Source organism: Haemaphysalis longicornis, unplaced genomic scaffold (assembly GCF_048455015.1).
Source record: "Haemaphysalis longicornis isolate Haplotype H1 unplaced genomic scaffold, Haemaphysalis longicornis Haplotype H1 scaffold_2, whole genome shotgun sequence".
NCBI lineage: Eukaryota > Metazoa > Arthropoda > Arachnida > Ixodida > Ixodidae > Haemaphysalis > Haemaphysalis longicornis.
The window spans coordinates 168,308,135-168,330,007 of record NW_027526295.1 but is presented as its reverse complement, the minus strand read 5'-3'; the positions used below and the strand labels follow the sequence as shown (position 1 = coordinate 168,330,007).

General features: G+C 44.1%; 1 protein-coding gene across 1 annotated transcript; it reads right to left on the bottom strand.

Moving 5' to 3' along the window:
- Window positions 1–1,766: 1,766 nt before the first annotated feature.
- On the bottom strand, window positions 1,767–10,052 carry LOC144169457 (uncharacterized). Its single transcript, XM_077698635.1, has 5 exons — window positions 9,951–10,052; window positions 7,325–7,381; window positions 5,868–5,992; window positions 4,682–4,850; window positions 1,767–2,159 (listed from the first exon to the last, which is right to left on the bottom strand). Exons 2-5 carry the CDS (start codon window positions 7,374–7,376, stop codon window positions 2,050–2,052), a joined length of 456 nt encoding a protein of 151 aa, XP_077554761.1. The 5' UTR covers window positions 7,377–7,381; window positions 9,951–10,052; the 3' UTR covers window positions 1,767–2,049.
- Between the last annotated feature and the right edge of the window lie 11,821 nt (window positions 10,053–21,873).

The following is a 21,873-nucleotide window of genomic DNA, read 5'->3' as shown; positions in this document are numbered from 1 at the left end:
AACTCTGCAGTGCTATATCTCGGATCACTAATGCGCCAGAAAAATTTTGCGAAGTGAAACTGCGCAGATACACGATTGCGTTTAACTTTCGAATAGAGACATGCCTCCTTACTGCAGCTACTAAAAAGTTAATTCTTCAATTTTTCTTAAGTAAGCCACCAACATCAATAACGGCCGCCTGATTCTGTGACTCCCCGGGACGTACAGACTCATAGTATATGGGGTGTTCATGTAAACCTAAGCGCCTAACTTTTTAAAAAAACCTGTCGACTTACATCAGGTTAGAACCAAAGCATGCGCCTTTTCATTGTGTTTTATTCCTCACCTTGGCAAACTTCTGTTTACATTTATAGTATTCCGAACACCGTGTTCCGTGTCAGTTAAGCGTATAATAGCGTTTACATCACTTGTCTGTAACCCAATGTCCTTCAGTAAGATTCCCTTCACGGCCGCGGGCTTTTTGTTTGATCACGTAATTTTATGTCAGGTGGATGTTGTCACCGGCTGCCGGTCTAGTGAGTCCCTTCAGCTGCTTTCCGGACACGGCTTTTGTGGAAGCCTTTTGTGGACATCACCTCAGTGCGTGCTTTTGCAGTCCTACCCGAGTAACACTTCACGTTAAGATACGTGACAGGGGTGTGAGTTGAACTTGGGTACTCGTTGACACAGGCAAGCGCGTTCATCACTACTCAAAGTTGACACCCAGCGGAACACCGTGTCAAAAGTAGTTTGAATATGAATTAATGACCGAGTGCACGATTTATGGCGATTCCCCAGATGGCGCTAGCTATTCAAAGGCGCGTAGTTTAAACCTGTGGTACAGAACCTCAGCCTAAAATGGGAGTGGTTCCAGATGCTGGAGGATATATCAAGCATAAAAACTGGCCCGTGCGTAATTACTGGTGATTTCAATGCACACAGCTTGCTTTGGGGACAAGCTCTGCTGGTGGTGTGACCTCGGATGTTGTGAGATGCAATCACTCGTACCTTTGTGGCAATGGAGCATACGTACCTTCTCAAGTTTTGCTCTTTGTTGCGAGTTTCGGTATCTGTGAGAGGCTTGTTTTTTTGTATATGTAAAAATGCTTTGTGTTAACTACATTTGCGTCATAAGCAGCTCCGAATAGCACGATCGGTTTACATTTCGCCTGTCTTCAAGTTTATTGTCCATTGTGACTATTGGTATATTTTAGTACAATAATTAAAAATAGAAATTGTAGCTAACGCCAATTACTTACCAGAAACCCTTCCCACCGCAACACGCGTCCCACAGAACGTTACCCCGAAAAAGCTTATCTACATTACCCCATCTAGTTTTTTTTCTCAAAATTTAATTGTTGTATAACGTTTTGCCCCCAGCAGTGGTCCCAAGATACCCATCAACTCTCACACCATGGAAACTTCCACCTTCCCTCAAACTGCACTATCGGGCTCTCAAGTGGTCTGGTACGGGCAGTTTGGAGCGAAGCACATGAGCTCTAACGTTATCACCACGAGACGCGTTCTCCTAACATATGACCCACTGCGAGGCTAACAGCATCCCAATCAACTCATCACTGCACCTTACCTACATCCCCTAACCTAATGCAACCCACTCCCCCCAATAGGGCTAGAGCGCGTCCTCTTAATAAAGACTTCTCTCTGTGTGTGTCTGTCTGTCTCTCCCTCTTGTTTCCAGAATACTTCATACTATAAACTCATAATACTGGTGTAAATAGCGATGCATTATCACAGTTTGTGAATACCGTATTGCAGCACACAAGAACTCGTTTCTGATTTTTATTTTTATTGCTGAAAGTCAACAAACGTCCCTCGTACAGTTTTTCCCCCATTCAATCAGATGTTTAATTGAAAGCTCGCCGCAAGTCCCTCCGAAAGTCCCAGTCGTAATTCTTTTCATGCGGTGCACTGCATTCAAGAACTCTCGCTCGCCTACCCTCACAGCCCTTCGCCTTCGACTGCTCCCGAAGCCCGGATTTTTTCTTCGAGGTACTTTTTCAGGAAGTTGCTTCCACCCCGGGATCCGTGACTGGAGCGGGATGCCTTTTTCTATCCCAGGAGCTTCTTCAGAAAGGCGCCTCCTCGAGCCGATCCCTCAGCAGCAGAACCGTTTCCATTAGATGTATTCCCTTCCAAGTACTTCTTCAAGTAGCCACCACCTTTAAAGAAAGAAAAGTCCAAAGTTAGATACCTATTGCATGCATAGAAGCAGCCTGAGAGCTGAGGGCTGAACATCATGTTTCCAAGGCTTCACCACAATGAGAAGACATGTCATTTACTGTGCACTTTGGGTTTATAGCCAGATATATATATATATATATATATATATATATATATCTATATATATATATATATATATATATATATATATATATATATATATATATATATATATATATATATATATATATATATATATATATATATAGTAAGGAAATGAGGGGCTCGTTGAGGGAATACAGAAAGATAGGTCGGCAGTCTACAACGCCAAAGGAGGCATAGGGGTGTGGTTAGGCTCTTTTTTCTACTACGGTTAATGAAGTTAACATTTTCTTTAATATACGGAAGAAAGAAAGAAAGAAAAACACGCGCCCAGAGTGGGGCGCGTGTTACACGCGCCAGTTACCCGCTCATGACAGGCTGTAGACGTTCGAGTCACGCCCCGGGGGTTGAAAAGAAGGTCCCCTTCTCCCCTTGTAGTCAGAGCGGCGCTGGCTACCACCCTGAAGCGTCAGATACATTCCTAGTAAATATAAATAGCCCAGAAAGTGAAGGAGAACACAGTCGCCCAGATAGCCGACTTGGTAAGGCATTCCAGATCTAATCGAAAGGCGTGGGTTCGGTCCCCACTCTGGGCGCGTGTTTTTCTTTCTTTCTTTCTTCCGTATATTAACGAAAATGTTCTCTTCATTACCGTAGTAGAAAAAAGAGCCTAACCACACCCCTATGCCTCCTTTGGCGTTGTAGACTGCCGACCTATCTTTCTGTATATATATATATATATATAAGAAAAGAAAACTTTCAACAAGGTAAAGGCACGATTGTTGCCAACGTTTCAGCAAAGAGACTTGCTTTCGTCAGGGCCCCTGACGAAAGCAAGTCTCTTTGCTGAAACGTTGGCAATAATCGTGCTTTTACCTTGTTGAAGGTTTTCTTTTCTTGTGTTCTCTACCATCTTGAAAAGTTCAACTGCTCCCTATATATATATATATATATATATATATATATATATATATATAAAAAACAAAATAAGGTCTGGCAGTCAAGAAAACCTCGGAAAGCAAAGGAGGGAATGCGTTAGGTCATAGAAACAGATGAATTTTTTGAGTCAGAAAGAAATTGGTGAAAAAATGCCCGCCGGGTGGGATCCGAACACACGACCTACAGAATACCGGTCTGGCGCGATAACCACTACGCTACCGGCGGGGCTATTTGGGGGGGAAATAGTTGGTGGGGAAATAGCCCCGCCGGTAGCGTAGTGGTTATCGCACCAGACCGGTATTCTGGAGGTCGTGGTTTCGGATTCCACCCGGCGGGCATTTTTTCACCAATTTCTTTCTGACTAAAAAAATTATTCATCTGTTTCTATGACCTAACGCATTCCCCCCTTTGCTTTCCGAGGTTTTCTTGACTGCCAAATCTTATTTTGTCTTATTTCACAGAGCCCCTCATTTCCCATTTCCGATTCGCTACATATATATATATATATATATATATATATATATATATATATATATATATATATATATATATATATATATATATATATATATATATATATATATATATATATATATATATATATATATATGTATATATATATATATATATATATATGTATATATATATATATATATATATATATATATATATATATATATATATATATATATATATATATATATATATATATATATATATATATATATATATATATATATATAGCGAATCAGAATAGGAAAGGAGGGGCTCGTTGAAATAAGACAGAACTAAGGGTTGGCAGTCAAGACAACCTGGGAAAGCAAAGAGGAGGTTATGGTAGGCCATTGAAACAGATAAAGAATTTGGGAAGACAGAAAGTGGAGAAAAAATGCCCGCCACTTTCTCCACTTTCTTTCTTCCCAAATTCTTTATCTGTTTCAATGGCCTACCATAACCTCCCCTTTGCTTTCCCAGGTTGTCTTGACTGCCAACCCTCATTTCTTTTCTGTCTTATATATATATACATATATATATATATATATATATATATATATATATATATATATATATATATATATATATATATATATATATATATATATATATATATATATATATACAACAAAATACATAGACACGTGCATAAGTAGAAACGTAGACATATGTGTGCGATTTTGTGTGCGTGTTTTTTTCATGTGCTTCGTGTTTTAATAAAGCCATATAAATTGGTGGTCTACGACCTTCTATGTGGTAACCTGAGTCTCTGGCGAGGAAAAATAATGCTAGAATGTGTAAAATATTAGTGTCCTTCTCCTAGGTTTTGCCACCGTTTAGGCTGTTATGAGATTCCCTGTGCTCGCAGGGCGCCAGGCAAACGCAAACGCACAGATGAGTCATAAATTCTTCCTAGGTACACCCAGAAGTCTTCCATCGTTAAATAAAAACCAAGTGTAACCTCTTGCAAGCTTGCAAGCTTTACCTCCTCGCCTGCCGCCTCGGCGTCCCCCGGCACCGCCGCGGGTGCCATTGTACTTCTGGAAGAACCTCTTGTAGAAGCCAGAGCCCCTTCCTGAGGCTGTGCGGTTGCCTCCCTTTCCAGCTGCATCCTTCCCTCGGTTGAACAACTTATCGAAGAAGTACTCGGCAGCCTGGATGTGAAAAGTAGATAAAATCACGTTATATCCACCTTACGTTAAATCAATGCACACGGAGCATATATTGCTTGAACTGCATACAACATACTCGTCTCGCGAGATCATGTCTTTCAAAATAAATGGAGCGCAGATAATGTACTTGTGCAGTTGCTTCTTATGTGTGACTGACCTACGCCAGCGCTAGGTAACATCCGGTGAGAAATCGAAGTTGACCTCCCCATCAAGCAAACAGTACTTCGTAAATCAGCATTCCTCGAATTTATTTCACGTTTTTTCTGCTTATGAGCGACTTTGAGCGACCAAACATTAAGTACTTGTCTTGAAATAAACACATTTGAACAACAGTCGCGGCTCCATCCGCAACCACCTACGGAAAGACGGATAAAAGACGATATCGTCTTTATGCTGTCCGTAGCGTAAATATTCTGGTTGGGCTATTAATTCATTATTATAGCAAAACGGTGGCGGAACGGTTTTCCCTATGGCGATATGAAAGAAAGCTGTAGTCGCGTGTCCGAAATCACCGCCTTTAAACGTTTCCTGAAATATTCTGAACACTGCGAACAAAGCTGCGCTGCCTTTAGATTACACGACCAGGAACATGCGAGCCAAATATTACACATCTAGACGGTACAGCAAACTCGTAAATTGTTGTTTGGGGTGCGTGGTAGACCAGCACGCTTTTCGTCACTTATTTCGAATTTGCGGATTCGTTCAATGATGCAGTGGTTTTCTTTAGGCTATGGCTGTAGCTGCTTAAGGTCACAGCATCTGACAATAAACGCTGTTATCGAAATGTTTTTTTGTTCAGCTCGGCTTAAACTGCCGGCATTCTGAAATATGGGCGAGACACGCATAAAAAGGCCCCATAACGACATTCCGTAGCACTTTCGCCCCGAGCGACCGTAGTCGGCGCTGTGACCTACACGAAGCTGCCTAAGCTTATTCAACATCGCATGCACGGAAACAAGCCCAAATTGATCTCGTTTTGTCATATATATAATAACCTACCTCTTCGTCAACGTCTTCCTCGTCACCTGACTCTAGAGGATCTTCTAGCCTCGGGACTTCGGCTTCGTTTTCATTGCGAACTTCGTCAACAGCGTTGTCTTCAAAAATTTCCTCCCTGATTGAAGCTGCGAGATAGCAACGAAAACAGCAACTTGTTGAATTTTGGGCACAAAACAATGATGGACTTTTTTGCCAAGATGTAGAACTTTGCTGCTTGCAAAACTAAACAAATCGCGGATAAATTCATATAAATTATCTACCCATTGCTTTGGTAGAGAAAACAGTAGCAGTTTGACTCAAGTGTAACGTTAAACAAGACAACCTGATGGACATGTGTCGCAGTCTTGAGCTATTCTTCTTAGCTAAAATTTCGCCTATGCTCGGTAGGCATAAAGGCTATTCATCCGGCTTCCAATATCAAAAGCATCGCAGTTTTTGACGACAAGTCTGAGCTTCCTGCCCAATTCAAATATGATCAAATCCAAATGACTTCATGTGCTTAGGTTCTAATATCTTCACACGCGGAATGCTCCCAAGGCACTTTAATAAACGGGACAGCTGCAATGACCAATAGAGATTGCTTAATTCGCATTTTATTTCCTCTGAAGGCCTTCCTCACAAGTTCGATTTTACCCTGCCTAATTGATTCATATTCACTGTAGCCTAATGTTCATTCAAGAACGTTCAATATTTTGGTGTGTTAGTCTCGGTTTTTTGTCCATACCCCTTCCATCCCAACTTTTCTTTAGACATCGCCACGCTGCTGCTCAGGAATTTTGTCACAACGTGCCCGTATGGGTTTTCTTCACTCCTCCTTTTCAGCCTTCTTTGAGATATCTCGTTCGGAAGGTTAAGTACATCGGCTATTTCTGCGCTTGTCAGTACATACCCGGACCACCATGTGGGGACCTGAGCTAAGTGCCCGCAATAAACTGCTATATTTGTTAATAGTGCCTTTTTTATTTACAGTGAGCCTTCAACCGAATTCTATAGGTATTTTTTTCGACGACGTCCTCGTCGATGGAGTATGTGACTGGCTGCAAGAGTTCTTGGCTGGAACTCTGAATTTGTATATGCGGGCCTTTATTTTCATGTACCTCGTTATTCCACTATCTAGCCTGAATCTCAATGCGCTGGGTGCAGCATGTGGACAACCAAGAGGACAGTGCAACAATCAGTCCTTCCTCGAAGTATGGCTTTATTAACAGCATTAAATGCCGCCTCTTCTTACAAATGAAGTTTATTGAAGCAGCCACACACAGCCGGCTTATTGAAGTGGCCAAAAAATCTTCGAAATACCCCTTTATCTTTCCGTACATTTCGCTGGTTGGAGGTGCAATCGAAATGAAGCTGTTCTTTTACCTCGCAATTACTGTCGTTTTTCTTTATGCTGTTGAAAATGACGTGAACTTAATCAGCATAAACTTCGGTTCGTTATGTGCATTCAATTGACTCACCTGTTACGGCAATGAAGCCTGCGATGCACATAAATGCGATAACGTTTCTCATGGTTTCTGCAAAGATGAAATGTCCCAGTGCGAGCTTTATACTATTTCACTTATATGGGCATTTCAGGAGACATTCGCACGCAAGCAAGGAAGACACTCGGTAAAATGCTTTAAAACAACATATTTTAGCACTACAAAAATCACAATACAGTACCTACATGCCCCGCTCTAAAATTGGCGGTGGCGTATGACCAGTGGGCTTTTGTGTCAGTGGTCAAAGAAATTTAAGTAGTAGAGGCTTCATTTTGAAGAACTTAGAATGTCAAACTGACATGAACCAGAAGACGCCTAAAGGTACTCCTAAGCATCGTGATACCACCACCAAGAACTTCTTCGCCATATTGGTTCACTGTCCGTCACCAGTTGTAGTTATGACAGTTTTGGGGACTCTATGTGACAGCGGGATCTCACAACAGCCGCTTTCCATGTTTGAACCGACGTCGTGCATAAACCAGCTAGCATGACGCGTGTCTCCTTTACACTACTCTGGCACCATGATCAAATAGCCAGGCTCATGCTTTGGGCCAAAGGCGTCGCGCTGCTCAGCGCAGACCAAGGTCATGGGTTCGATTCGAAACACAAAAGCATCGACGCGCCCGGAGTTCCGCGTATGTTGTAGATCTCAAGGCACTACGCAGCGCGTAAAGCTAATGTGGTATTGTGCACAGTTATGTCTAGGAGGAAATCCACCGGGCATTATTCCATGCGCAATGCTCAAGGTTACCTAGGGTCAGTACATCCGCAGCTTGCCAATTTGCACCCGTAACAGAGTCCTTTTTCCATTTCCGTAGGTGTCCATAGCGTTTCCCATTGTTTCTAATCTTGCGCGTTAAAAGAGCTCAGCCATGTCCGGCTATAAACAGTGGCACATGAAATAATACTTCGCTTATATTGTACAATTTAACTGCGAAGTGTTCCGCTGCCTTTGGTAAATAGGATTAATTGATATACACATGAATATAAAATGACCCATTTTACATGAGTTTTGAGTAATTAGAACACCTATATAATCTGAAGCTACAATAAAAGCCCCTGAACGGAAGCATTTTATTTTGGCTGCATCAGGAAAAAGCTGCCACGGCGGGTAACCCAACCTCGGACCTCGTGAATAGAAGCAGCAGGCAGCGCATGTAAGCTATTGCTCAACCATGGCCAGGATGTCCCGTGTTCGCGGAATGGATAGTTAATTATCTAATAGTATAAGTTTTATTTCTGCGGACAAAAAAAAACAGGGTAAAGGACAGGAATCCCTTATTATATCATTTATACTGACTTGTAGGTTTTTCCAGCCCTTCCGCACACAGGATTCTTCTTTTTTATGAACCCTGACTTCTGCGATGAACAAAAGAAATTGATGCTTCGAAGTTGAACGACAGTTTTCTTTACAACGAAACGTGTGTTAAAGTGGCTCCCTCTCTAAAGCTTTCAAAAAACAGCTAAGCTTTAAATCCACGTATTTTTTTTCACAAACATCCATTTTCTATGCCGGTTCTATCAAAGAAGCGTTCGCAGCAATAATAAAAAAACATATTGAGAGCAGTTAAAAATTTCCGAGTGATGGGTATTCTACATGCCGAAGCTACACGTGGGTTATGAGGCGCACCGTAGGGGACGTTTCTGGAATATTTTGACCACATGGGAATCTTTACAACTCATATCTCAACCCATGCGTTTCCCCTTTCTGCCTCATTGTGAATAGCAGCCACCACGGCCACAATTGCGTGGCGCGCTTGGAAGCAGCACCACTAAACCTTAATCACTGAGTAATTTCGGCGGGTGTTTTGAAAGGATTAATTTTTATTAAACATCCGCTCAGTTCACGCGTAATTTTTATTGTAAATGTAAGAATATAAACGTTGAAAAAGAACCCAGCAACACTGTTTTTCTAAAAATAGTTTTTTTTTTCACTCATCGAGATTTTCTATTCTTCTATACGACGCATTTCTGTAGCATGATGTCAACGAATGCATATGACGCTAACGTCATATGTAAACGACAAAACGCCATGAGGTTGTTCCATACAAAGAATAAGGCAAGATTTCCTGCCCGGTAACGTATTATTGCGCATCTAGGAATATCTATATGGGCTATGTAAAATATACTCCTACTATTTATTTTGTTTTTACTGAAGTTATATATGCGGTAATCTGGCATAGTGCTGAAATTATTCTTTTCCTCTCGCAGTCACTCCAGGAACACGTGCGCAAAAACAATTAAATGACAGTTCGCGCCAATGAGTCCTCCGTACTAGAGAATTGGAGAAAGCGGAAACAACTCCAGTTTAAAGGTAGTGCTAAGACATTGATACAAAGTTGTATAATTTTCTATCCGTCTAATACACAGGAACAAAGTCGTAGAGAAGACAACCTTTTATACTCTGAATTGATAGAAAGCACTATTATCCTCTCACACTTTTTGGGGGGAAGGAACACTAAGCTACCATGTAATCAGTGGCTTGAATAGCAACACCATTAACAGAAGTTAATACTGTTCTGCTAACATGGCAAACATCAGCTTCACTGCCGCTTAATAATAAGGTGCCATCCCATTGGAAAACGAGATGATGTGAACTTACCAGTTAAGACCTCAGAGGGCTTGTTCACACTTGAATAACAGGATACCACTAGCGTTCCCCTAAACCCAGGGGTGCATATAAAGTAAAACCAAGTGTTTGTTCCCTTTCTTTTCTTTTTTATTCTATATACGAAAAGATAGTGGTAAAAACAAACCGGCATGACCCACACTGTTTTTTTCCGATTCTTTACACATGCGTAGCAACCTTTCAATGCCTACGCAAATAGACGCAACACTTGCCAGCTCGTGTGATTAGTCGTTGCCTCTTCCGTTGTCCATCAGGAGAAAACCACCATAGGCGATTGTTCCTTTTGAAAAACAGGATAACGTATCGTGAAGCAGCGTCATGGGATGTTATTCACGGACGTACCAGTATGTTAAGTTGTGTGTTTGATTTCCGATATGCAGTTCTATTGTTTTGTACGTCCAAGAGCCGATTGCCCGAAGAATTGTTTCTTCTATGGAACAGCCCTTGACATTTTCGTATCGTGACTTCAGGCTTAGGAACGAAACACACACCTGAGGTTACTAAACCCCGCATGACGGAAAGCGAAGGCAACTGCCCATTAACGAAGCTGACTCGTGGCCATTGCAAACTAGTCGTCAATGGGCACTTTGAAACCGGTTTAACATTTGCGAGTTTTAGTAGTCAAATCCATCGACAAAAAGTACGTAAAGAGCAATTAAGAGCACGAAAAACGGTTGCTTTTTCTTGCTACTTTACCAAGCGGTAAAAGCAGAATATCTCACAAAATAACGGCTTCCCAATTCAGAGAGCGCGCGAATGATTACCAGATCCCAAGAACCGCGAGGCACTTACAAAAATTAGTACACTTTTATTGAGGTACACCTTGGTTGCTCCTTCACCATGAAGATGAACGGGGTAACACCACATTGCATCAAATGGAAAGATTTTCGTGTAACTAAACACCAAAGGTAATTTTTCGTAGCGTTAAGTTTGAATTTGCGCCAGCCTCGATGAGTGGCAATGCTAAAATCGGTTATCTAAATGCTTGTCGCGAGCAGAAGTGCGGTATTTATACCTGACATATTCCTATATATCTATTGCACGCGAGTTGGCAAGACAAAACTCCTTAATCTCCAAAAAAATAAAATAAACAATAATTAAACGCCAAGTGAAATTCGCCGCACTCAAAAGCGCGCCATCACTTTACACTCGTCCACCCAATCATTCTTCTTAAGGCATAGAAGCAAGCCAACTAAATCTCATTTATGATTTTTTGCGTGATACGTGATACCTTTCTTTCTGGTTCTTCGAACTCAGTTCCTGCGATCATGTGAATACCCACTCTTTTTTTTTTTTTGGTAAGGTAGTGGGAATGTATTTTATGCAACACAAGATGCCTTTTAAAGAGTTCTTGAAGGAGTGTCTACCCTGTATTTTGTCCAAGCAACCGTAGCCGTCTTATTGTTCAAGTAGCATCGTCAATTAGATCACAATCATTCATTCGTTCTCTTCTGCCTTCCAAACGACGAAACGCCAAGCGGTGGCGGTATTCCGTTACGTGAATGGTTTATCCTACAACCGCAAGAAAGTATGGATCCGGATAGACGCTCGCACGGAGGGGAGTGAGACAAAACAAAACACACAAATATGTATGGCTTTCTGTTTTAACATGTTCGGCTGCAAAACAGTTGTTTGTGAGTTCATCATTACTCCAATGAACAGCGATCAGCTCACGCGGGATATGATGTGGGCTGACAAGGTGCGCAGCTGACAATACGGTGTGTCGGCACACTGACAAAATTTTCTGCAGAAAAAAATTTGCGGTACTACGAGTACATTTTTTTGTGCGCATGGGTAATTGCGCCGAACAACAGACGCATACCCTATGTGTTCTTTACTTTTCTGTCAATAATAAATTTGTAGCTTAGTCAAATGTTTTTAGGACTTCTCTACTTCGCGAATATTTTGTCTGATACCCAGCAACTTGCCCTGAAGCTATTCTGAGTACGGCGTTCGAACATACCTAGCTGTTGCCATGCGAAATTTTGCTATCTAATCAGGATGCCTCAGTGCATCAGCCATTTTTGTTTCAGACAGTCGAACCTCTATTGTACTTGAACAGATAACTATTCCTGTGTGGCGTCATCGCAACAAACGGAAGCTTTGAGTCTAACTGTTGCGAAGTTCTAAGGAAAAATAAATTTGTCTTAAAAGCAATTTCGCACTGACAGTAAGCTCCCCCGTCTGATATAAGAACGCGTATATTAAATGCTTTTGTTGCACAACTGAAGCTGTTAATGATGCACCAAAGTACATGAACTAACCACCAAGGTACAGAAGCTGTTACCCGACTCTGAAGAGATCACTTTTTTTTTAATACTTACCGGATTGGATGCAAGCGAACCTTCTCAAACGACACTATAACCACCTGCAGTCAGAACCTGAAAGGTAGAAGTGAATGGGAGAACACTATCCTTATCAACTCCACCTTGACGTCAACACCCCCAATGAACGTGCAGAGCCTGGCAGACTAACTCAAAAAATTTAAAATCCCTCACGCAATAGCCGCGAAACGAACACGAATCTTTTTTCATTAAATGGCACTGTAGTGCACTACCTGTATTCTAATTACATTAAAACGCCCCCAAAAATGCGGAAGTGCCGAGAACTGGGCCAGTTTGTAAATAATTGCGCAAACCAATACCAGCGGATAAACGCAAAGGGGAAAGAGAACAGGAAAAGCGCCACACCTCTGGTTCCTTCAGAACACGAAACGAACGCGGGATCCTACAGAGGCCATCTTATGGGGTTACAGGCATCGTAGAAGGAACGCAACAAGCCCATCCTTTACATTATACAACTTCATTGACACTCGCTCCTGTAGTATTGATTCAGGGGGCATATGATCCCTTTAAAATAAATTCTTCCAGGACGGACGACGTGCATAATGTCGAAGTTATCGTTTGCACCAATAGAGACCTGATGCCTTAAACAGCGAACTAATCGTTTCCCCAGTCCATATGGATCTTATGGAGCTCGTTTTTCGAAGGAAAATTTTTACATCCGCCTGAAATGCAGCCGTAGGACTACAAAGGAAAGTAAAAAGGTAATTTTTTTTCTTTCTTCGCTTCTTTTCTTATTTTTTTCTTGCTTTTATCATTTTTATTTCTTTTTTCGTATTTATTTTTTCTTCCTTTTTCTCTTCCTTCCTTTCTTTCCTTCTTTGTTTCTTTCTTTGCTGAAAGCTAGACATCTATTTAGTTTTTCTTGGACACGGACACACTACAAAACTGGCCCTCTGAACGAGTTTTATCATCTAAGTAGGCCGTATTCCTGGTGGTCACGTGTCCGTACTGAGCGATGGGAAAACCCCTAAACACAGGAGAAAATGCTCAGCTGTATATATGCGCAAACAGAGCTCTTCCCCTCCTCCTCTTGGCTCTTGTTCACGTGTAGGCACAGGTTTTCTCGTTGACATTTTGATCTAGTGGACAAGAAAGGTCGTTGGACGCAAATCCCCGGAGAGGTGCCAAAGGAAGCTTCTCTTTAAAACCGCCCAGAACAACAGGTGCCGGAGGAAATCTAGTTATTGCGCTTCGCCCTGCAAATGTCTTCGTGAACTTTGGGAGCCACTTAGCCCTCGATAAATGTGGCTTTGTTCGCACTGTTGTTACATAAGTATCCGGACACTTTACAACTAGCAATTCACAATTACTGATGACAACCCAAAAACACAAAGCGCGGGCACTCTATTTAGAGCTGTGAAAAAGAGCTGAACGTCGCGTTACGGTCACACGAACGCAACGCTCGGCGTCAACGCAAACGGCTGCCATGTGGCAGGTGCATATTGCCTTCGTGGCGTGACACCGCAAGCGATTTTCGTGACGTCCACCTCATATACTGTCCTCAGAAGTGTACCAACACGGTATTTTCCTGTCATGGCAGGACCATCATGGCAATCCTTACCCCAACCCTCGTCTGCTATTGCAACGGCTCTTACTCATGTACGTACTTTCCAAGGACGTGCAGTCACGAGACCTAACGGCACAACCCAATACCGCGCTGTCAACTCCTCACTTCTCCGTTGAAATGTCGTCGCCCCTCCCCTCCGAAATTCAGTGGCGACCGAACAATTTCGTATAGTAACCGCCCACTTGAGCAGCGGAGCACGCCCCGTCTTTCTCTTATCCGCTTCACGCCAGTAGTTAGGTCGCCATAGCAAGCCACCGCAATGTTATGACCGGAACAAGAAATTCAGCCAAGTCTCCCTTTGTTAGTAGCGGCCGCTGTACAACCGCATCAAGCAAATGAAAAATGAAAATGTTTTTGAAGCGAGGAAAAAACATACTAATGAAACTTTTGAAATAACAAAACCCGGCGTACCAACATGCCCTGCTTACAACCTAAGCGACATAACTATGTAAACAATGCAAAAGCAAGCAAACTACTCATCAACAAAAATAAGAAAACTCCATATAGCAAAAAATAACCTATAGCTTAATTTTTTTTTTTCTCTCGAAAAGTCGTACCGTGCATGCCATGCTCTTGCTTTCGTTTACACAAAGTTGGTGGGTAGCCGGTGTTAACGCGACACCTTAGAATGACTAGGAAAGTATGACTTTATTCATTAATTATGAGGTTTAACGCGCCGAAGTTACACCTGGCCAATAAGTGGAGGCCTCCGGGCAATAAGGCACGCCGCAGTGGAGGGCTCCAGAATAATTTCAACTGACTGGGGATCTTGAACGTGTACCAAAATCTAGACACACCGGCATTTTTACTTTTGGCCTCCAGCTGAAAAGCAACCACCATGGATGGGATCTAACCCACGTCCTTCGGCTTAGCATAACAGCGTCTTAGCCACTGAGCCACCCCGGTGGGTAGTAAGTAAGGCAAGCTTAGTGTTCCGATGACAAAAATTGGTAAGGGCACGTATACGCTGAAGTATTAACAAGAAGTAGAGTGACACCGACCACGGAAGTTCCAAAAATCCTTCATTTGAGGGGGCCTTGTTCACAAACGACTTTGTATAAACTTCTGCGGCCGGTGTCATTCTTTAATTTCCTCGGTGTGTTTTCGCGACAAGACAGGCTTCCGCCCAACTCTGGCAGAAGTATTATAGGGCAAACCAATGGGTGCACGAAAACCAGACAGCAACGTTCGTAATTGTTTTCCACGTTTCATTTGCACTCTGCCCAGAAATATCCCGATAACGAGACATTTGCAAGTTCAAGGGTACTATCACCGAACAATAGGGAGGTTATACCACGTTACTCGTTCGATACTTATCTCGGACGGCCGAAACTGAAGCACTCTGCGTATCAGGCGCGGAACTTTTCGTGGTCAAATAACACGTGCTGTCGATAATACCCTGTACTTGCATGTTGATTCCGGATTTTTGCGGTTTTTCCGACCGCAGCGCAAATACCAAGAGGGTGCTTTAGATATGTGGCGCAATTGAAAGAAAAAATGTGGCGTGACAGACTGACACGTTAGAATGTGCGCCGGCGTTTATTCTGTGTTTGCGGCTAGCCGTGTTTTTACTGTCTTCTAACATTAGATGTGTTTTTAAAAATGGGTTCGTTTCACATTTTTCATTTAAAAACTGCTACCTCTCATGGATAACAGCAAATATTCCCAAAGATTTAAGAAGCTACAAATGTCCTTGTGGCGTTAAGATTGTAGGATTCAACTGAGATCTTCGTAAAACATTTTGGAGCTGAAAACCTAAACACTGCAGAATCCTATAAATAATAAATTTCTACTTTGCGTCAGCTTTACTGACGTTGCGTTCAAATGGTACCAAAACACGAACTTTTAGCACCGAAAATACAAAATAAACTGGCACTCCGCGCAGCAGTACCCGAAAAACAAAAACAATGTTAAGACGCTGAATACCACCCCTCACTACCGTACTTTCGCTCAGTAAACGCGTATTCCTCCTGCTCCTCGTGAACGCACATCACTGTTTTGTTACATGCAGTATAAGGCTCGCGACGGGGCTTTTGTTTCGATTTACGTTGAGTAATTGTTAATCAATCATTACGTTCAACAAAACTCGAGGGCGAAAGAAACCATGTTTTGCGCTTTTCTCTATTTGAATTATTTTATTTCAGCGTTTATTAGAAGGTAACTTTTTTTCATCCTGCTAAGAATGTTGAGCGCCTAGGATAATTACGCTGTATATGCAACAGACGAGACGATAAAAGAAGCTAGCGCAAGATTACTTTTGTACTGTTCTTGCAAAGATGAAGGGATACGAAACAGCGCTTAGTTACTGTGACCAGGCACAAAAGGGAATTTCTTGAACACCTCACTCATGAGGGTTTTTGTGTTTTTGCCCCATTGCCAACTACATCATTATTTAGCGCTAGCGTTAATCCATGGTTTGTTTTTAGAGCTCAGGCGAAGCGATGTCGCAAAGCGGCTTCACGCTCGTATTACATGGTGCAAATATGCGTGCAAAGTCGTTGCTGCAGAGCCTGTCGGGCGGCTAGCCTACGCCAGAGAAAGCATTTATCTCACCATCACAAAATGCGATAGTTAGCTTAGGCTGGTATAGAGACCATGTTTTCTCCTGTCCTCTAGAACTCATTTAGGTTTGCGTTAAATAAGCGCAGTTGTTTTATCGTTAAGCTACTTTAACGGCGTGTTTGTCTGCCGTATCCTACAACCACCGAGAAAACAGGGATAGCTGCAATAATTACGACCGCGTTCGTGCCTTATACAGCCGCCAAACAAAAGCAAGGATTTACGAGCAGAAAATTTTAAAATACAGAATAAGCGCACAGAAGTTGATGTAGGTGCTCACCGGAACTATGTCAGGGACTTTCCAAAAAATTAAAGCCCTTCCACTCTACGTCAAAGCTGTCAGAAGTGCAGAGCAGTGATTCGTCATTACGGGCTGTAGCGCCGTTATCCGCTCACTGCTTCCACCAAACGCGATTCAAATCTCCCGCCTCCGCTGTGCTCGTGCCCCCCTGCCAGAAACTGTGCCAGCGGGAGAGAGAGAGAGAAAAGAGAGAGAGAGAGAGAGAGAGAGAGAGAGAGAGAGAGAGAGAGAGAGAGAGAGAGAGAGAGAGAGAGAGAGAGAGAGAGAGAGAGAAACTTTATTTTGAAACCCGTGTCCAAAGGACTGCGCGGTTTCTTGGTTGGGTTATAGGGACTATAGTCCAGGCCATAGTCCTCGCTCTCTATAGTCCTGGCGTGTTTTAAGTGCGAATGCACTTTATAAGCGACCCTGAATTCCGGTGACCGCCGTCCGTCCACATAGCAACAGCTGCGGGTGCGCGCGCTCCTCGTTTTCCTTGGCAACGGGGGGAGATGGGCGCGCGCTGCCCGGTCGCTGACATGGCACATACCCACGTGGGGGATTGGCCAGGAATCTCCTCGTCTTCCTTGGCAACGGGGGGAGATGGGCGCGCGCTGCCTGGTCGCTGACATGGCACATACCCACGTGGGGGATTGGCCAGGAATCGGGCGTGAGAAGGGCTAATGCACCCGCTTAAAGGAGTACTGACACGAAATTTCAAAGCTGAGATCCGCTCTAGCAATCAAGTACAACGACAACACAAATAGGTGTCTGTGAATAAATGCATCTTTCTTTCTTTGTAGTTGTGTGTGTGTGTGTGATCTCTCTTTCGCGAACATTACCGAACCGCGCAAATTCAACTCGTGCATTCGCACTTTCACATTCTTCCCCTCGGGGAAATGCAGGGAAATTTTAACCGTAGTTCATTGTTGGGGTATTGGTCGCAGTGTGAGCATTTTGGTGTGCCTGGAAGCCCTTCTATGTAGTGTTTTATGTGTTGTATTGGTAGCGTGCTGGTTTGTGCTCGTCGAATGAGGACAGCGTCAGGGCGGGTGAATTTTCTGGGGTAGGGCAGGGTGCTTCTCTGATCTATGACTTCCCGTAAGTATTTTTTACGAGTCTGATGCATTTCTCGGGCGCTGCTCTTTTGGGTCATAGAAGCGAGGCCAGGGTATTGGGGTTCCCGGATCATAGAAAGCAGCTCGGGCTAAGGCGTGGGCCTTCTCATTCCCCTTTACATCTGCGTGTCCAGGAACCCATATCACAGTAGTATGAAGCTCGGGGTGGTTACGTGTGATGCTGGCGAGTGTGTAGCGCATGTGGAGGTACATGTGATTCCCTCGTAGATTGCGAATAGCCGATTTGCTGCCCGTGATGATTACCAGTTTTGTTTGAGCTGGGTGTGCTTCTATGGCGTTGAAGTTCCAGTGATGTCGACACATGGTGCGGGGGCGTACTTGGCTACTGCGGAGAGGACGTCGCTATGAAAAGCTGTCGTTCCGATTTTGGTGTCTTTGTTGTACGCAGCGTCGGTGTAAATGACCGTAGTTCATGGGGAAAATGTCTTCCTGTTATAGCGGTTTGCCCTGTCAGCGTGGCGACTTACCTGGTCTGGACCCATATTTTTGGGTATGGGCTTCAAAGTTATGTTGGCTGGACATGAACATGGTGGCGGCTCTGGTGGAATATGCTGGAGCTGCGAGATGTTATGGCCCGGATCAAGGAGGATGAGATGACCTTGAGGCGACGTTTGTAGTCTTTGGGTTTTGGCGAGGTGGTGCGTGTCAATCTTCTCACTGAGTGTATTGAGCGCGCCTGTGCCATATAAGAGGTCATTTTGGGTGAATCTTGGAGTGCCTGTTATGATACGAGTGGCGTTGCAGAGGATTACTCCGAGTTTCGTGTGCTGAGTTTTTCCAAATTACCTGCAGTTGCCTTCGCGCTAAACAACGAGATGTATGATGAGCGCGCCTGTGCCATATAAGAGGTCATTTTGGGTGAATCTTGGAGTGCCTGTTATGATACGAGTGGCGTTGCAGAGGATTGCTTCGAGTTTGGTGTGCTGAGTTTTTCCAAATTACCTGCAGTTGCCTTTGCGCTAAACAACGAGATGTATGATAAGCGCCAGCGGTTCACGAGTTTTGAACTTTTATGACTATTTAAACTGCTTGGTTTCCGAAGCCTCTGCGGGGCGCCGTACGACTGGTACGCGAAACTCTACTTGGGTCCGTTATCTCGCTGCGTAGCCTGATTGTGGCAGCTGCTTGACATCGACCGTTACAGCTAGCTACGACGACAAGGCAAGCCCCTAAAGTGCTCTGCACTTAAAAAATATCAGCCGCGAATCAGCTCGCGTCGCTGCAAATGTCGTCAAAAGTCGATAGTCTTTGGCCAACCCTGGCACGTACCACTTTCTTCTCTACATCTTTCCTACTTTTCACGCCATTCCTCTACCCTGTAGATCCGCTCGTGATGAAATGAATGGAGGATTGTTCGGGTCTTTTCAACCTTCTCGTGTTCGCATCACTTGCACGCCATTTGTCGGAACCTTTCGATTCTCTTGAACTTATAATAGCAGGAATCCACGTAACACTTTAGTCCGTGGTTTTATCTCGCCTCAGGTGACTGTTTTCAGGGCGTTGTTGTTGTTGTTGTTGTTTTCGTTTACGGTCATAAAAATCAGTCAGACATGTATATTTCAATAAAAGAACTAGGAGGTCACTGAAACTGTCATTTATGTACTTATATTCTTCGTCAAATATACCCGAGGTCTTCCTTGTGCTTCACAACCTGGAGGTGTACGAGCCATGGCAGCAGTTACAGTAGTGGGCAACGCTCTTGCCTATATTACTTCTGGTTCAAGCATGCCTTCCCCTGCCTTTACAGCGAAGCTGAATGCGAGCAGTTTGCCGTGAAATTCTTGATTTGATTGATTGATTGTAGGGTTTAACGCGCCGACGCAACGCAGGCGATGAGGCGCGCCGTAGTGGAGGGCTCCGGATTAATTTTGACCACCTGGGGATCTTTATCGTGCGCCGAAATCTCGTACACACGGGCGTTTTTGCTTTTCGCCTCCATCAGAAAAGCGGCCGCCGCAGCCGGGAATCGAACCCGCGACCTCGTGCTCAGCAGCGCAACGCCTTAGCCACTGAGCCACCGCGGCGGGTGCCGTGAAATTCTCCTGTCGTGGACAAGTACATCTAGCGCTATACTCATAAAAGCAGGCCAGCGTTCTTTGTTGCGTGTCATCCGTGGCCTGGTTTCGACAGCTGTTAGCGTTAAGCGCTGTCTCACGGACGATGCTGTTTTAGAAGAGATACCCGCATTGTGTCCCTTGGAAATGTGGACAGATGCACTGCATCAAGTCGATGGTCACACTGAAGTCATGTGTTGCAAGTGCGCGGACCCACGATAGTGTGGCATCGCGGTACAGGTAAAGCACAGAACTGTTATTTGAAATAGCAGTTTATTCAATTAAAAGCGGTCTAGCACGGGCTGTTTGAGTGGGTCCCCACCGAACGAACTGTCAAACCTGCACAAACTCTCGACACTATTGCGATCCCCACGAACTGGCCCATTAATGGCAGGTTCTAAGAACTGGTAAAGTTATTGACTCTACTGAGAACAACCACCATTTGTTTATTTTCTCTTACCCTCTCTCCCCATTCCTTTCATCCATCGTGACCTGCAGTGGTCATCTTCTTCTCATAAAGGCTTTCTTTCTCTCTCGCTCTGTGCGTGCCCGAATAACCTGTACTTGCAAGAGGACGAGGATGTTAACTGACTGCAGTGAGTTCTGTAGCGTGCAAACCAATGACAGACGTTCCATATACGTGGTGTACACTTCACCATCCCTAAAAACAGCACAAAAAACACGACCAAGAAAGGGCGAAGGCACAAACACGGCCCTGACTAGCAACTAACGGTACTCTTTCGAGGTATAACGTGCCAACTCGCCCAACCACTTTTTCTAGTTAAATTTCACCAATCACATCCATGGGTAATCTTGGGAGATCCATGGCGGCCCGCTTTGCCTGGGTCGCACGTGACACGTGTACCACCCTTGTTGGCGTTTCGGGTGATTCCGATGGGAATATTGCCGGACCACAGAAAAAACTGTTCCTGCGGTTTGTGCTGAAGAAGTTTCGTTAGCGACGCCACACTTATTCGAACCAACCGACACCCCAGCGGCTATATAGCCTAACCCGAACATTTTCAAAGGCCGGGCTGTCGGTTGTGACTGCAAAACTCGGCTTCGCTGGGCAACCATTTTCGTGAGCGGAATGTGCTTGAATTTTTTAGCTGGTTTTAGTTCTTCAATACATAACCAACACTTTCAACATTTCTGCCGAAGTCTTTCAGCGCACGCGAATGTGGGAAACCGATTATTCTTGAATGCATTAACAGATGTTTCCCCGTACAAAGGCAAACCAGCTGTGTGTTTCCCATAGTTCCGGGTTGCTCAGCTTGACGCAACTATTTCGATAGGATCTCCATTTCACTTTTTGTCTTATCTGTCCTTCCTGCCCCCTTCTTCGCCGCCTCCCGCAAACCATACGCCGATTTGGAAGCAGAGAAGATAACGACTTCAGGCAGCCCGTGAGAGTGGTGTCAAGTGTCGACCAGGCGGCCGATCACGAGTTCTTTCCGGGCGATAGAAAGCCAACACCAATCCGATAACACTCTTCTTCACGCTCAGTCGAAACGGCTGCGAAGATTGGCCCCTTCTTTGTCTCTTCTTTCTGTCTTTTTTGCAAAAAGGTGACAGGGGTGGTAAGAGTGTGCCGTATATACGTGAAACACGCCTCCGCTTTTCAGGAGCGACTTAACGACGACTGAAACGTTCCGGTAGATTCGCTCTGACTCGGGCTCGTGTATTTGTCATCGAGCTCACGAGGCTGCAGCGAAATCGATGCAATGCCGAAAGAGCCGTCGACACCTTTACGCCCGACCGACCCCCTTGATGACGTCAAGGAGCCTCGTCGTCGATGCTGCCGCCGTATAAAAGCGACTTTCGCGCGATTAACTCCCTGCGATCCTCGCCTTTATATATGTGTACGACAGCGGTAATTGTCGGCTGTTCAATTACCGGATCGGTGGGCTGATCGCTCTAGCGCTCTCTTTCGCTATTTCTGCCTTCTCTAG